The sequence below is a fragment of the Onychomys torridus genome, chromosome 1, assembly GCF_903995425.1.
Source record: "Onychomys torridus chromosome 1, mOncTor1.1, whole genome shotgun sequence".
Classification (NCBI taxonomy): Eukaryota; Metazoa; Chordata; class Mammalia; order Rodentia; family Cricetidae; genus Onychomys; species Onychomys torridus.
Window position 1 is genome coordinate 132,288,172 of NC_050443.1, and position 1,602 is coordinate 132,289,773.

The window sequence follows — 1,602 nt, forward strand, 5'->3', positions numbered from 1 at the left end:
GATGTGAATAAAACATAACACAGTTTAATGGGCAAATAGATGAATGGGTATATTAATGGATATATTTATTTAATGAAGTAAATATAACAAATAACATTAACAGAATCTAACTATTGAGTATAAGGTATTTATTAAATTATATTTTCACATTTCTTTTTATGGAAAATTTTGCAAAAACTACAAGCTTGTTCTATTATCACAAACCAGTGAGACCTGTCACATTTACATTGCACATGTCCTGAGAGCCATGGTCCACACTTAAATCTCTTCTCCAGCAAACCTTTAACATTTCTTCTTGCCTCTCCATGGAGCTAAACTTTTTTACTTTTTCTAAACCCTAAATTGTGACATCCACATTTAAACATTGGAAGAGTATAAAGAGGTCCTAAAGTGCTGGCATTAGAGAGCAGATCTTTCTCGGAAGTTCCCAAAGTGGGAAGAGGTTAGGCACTCCTGACTCTGTGGAGAACTTTCCTTACAGCTTCCTTCACTTCTTTGTTCCTCAAGCTGTAGATGAGGGGATTCAGCATGGGGATTACTGTTGTGTAGAACACAGACACTACCCGATCCTTTTCTGAATCCTGGCCAGAGTTGTCTCTCAGGTACATGAAGATGAGGGTGCCAAAGAAGAGCGACACTGCCGTGAGGTGGGAGGCACAGGTTGAGAAGGTCTTGACCCAGCCTCCTGCTGAAGGGATCCTCAGAATAGCCACAATGATGAACAGGTAGGAAACCACAATTATCACCATGCAAGCAGGGATAACAAAAATGGCAAACACAATGATCACCAGCTCCTGTGTGTAGCTCTCCCCACAGGTCAGCTTTAACAGAGGAGGAAGGTCACAGAAAATGAAGTTGATCTCGTTGCTTCCACAAAATGAGAGGGAGAATGCTGAGATTGTCCGCACCAAGGCACTGAGGAGACCAGCAACGTAAGCCCCAGCCACAAAACTAAAAAGGGCTTTTGGTGTCATGATGGTGACATAAAGCAGAGGTTGGCAAACGGCCACATAGCGGTCATAGGCCATGAAGGCCAAAAGGTAGCAATCGATGGAGCCAAAGAAAGTGAACAGGAAAAACTGAGCAACACAGCGTGCATAGGATAAAGCTGCCCCATGCTCCAACAATATGGCCATTGTTTGAGGAACTGTGACAGAGGAGTAGCAGATGTCCATGAAGGAGAGGTGGCTTAGAAGGAAGTACATTGGGGTGTGGAGGCGGCGAAACATGCGGATCAGAACAATCATACCTGAGTTCCCCAGCAAAGTGAAGAGATAGATAAACAAGAACAGGTGAAACAGAGGGAGACCCCGTTCTGGGTGTTCAGTGAACGCTGTGAGAAGGAACTCTGTCACCAAAGTCAGGTTCACCTTCGCCATGGAGCCTGTCATACCTGAGAGAGCATTGGAAACAAGTCAGGGTGCTGCACACAGGGTGCATGTACAAGTACAGTGTGAACTTTTGAACGTATTGAAAGTACCCGGGCTATAGAGGGGACTTGAAACATGACAGGTCTTAGCTCCTTCCTTCAAGGGAGTTTTATGATAGTCATCTTAGGGTATGGGGGTGGGGGAATAAAACATGTGAACCTGTGGCAGAACA

At 44.1% G+C, this 1,602-nt stretch overlaps 1 protein-coding gene across 1 annotated transcript; it reads right to left on the reverse strand.

Annotated features, from left to right (window-relative positions):
• Positions 1–443: 443 nt before the first annotated feature.
• LOC118576433 (olfactory receptor 9Q1-like) lies at positions 444–1,379 on the reverse strand. The gene has a single exon (XM_036176692.1). The coding sequence runs from the start codon at positions 1,377–1,379 to the stop codon at positions 444–446; it is 936 nt and encodes a 311-aa protein (XP_036032585.1).
• Positions 1,380–1,602: the final 223 nt, after the last annotated feature.

What these genes read in the sequence shown, in the direction of transcription:
- LOC118576433 (XM_036176692.1), bottom strand. Translation starts at nt 1,379, where the DNA reads ATGGCGAAGGTGAACCTGACTTTGGTGACAGAGTTCCTTCTCACAGCG.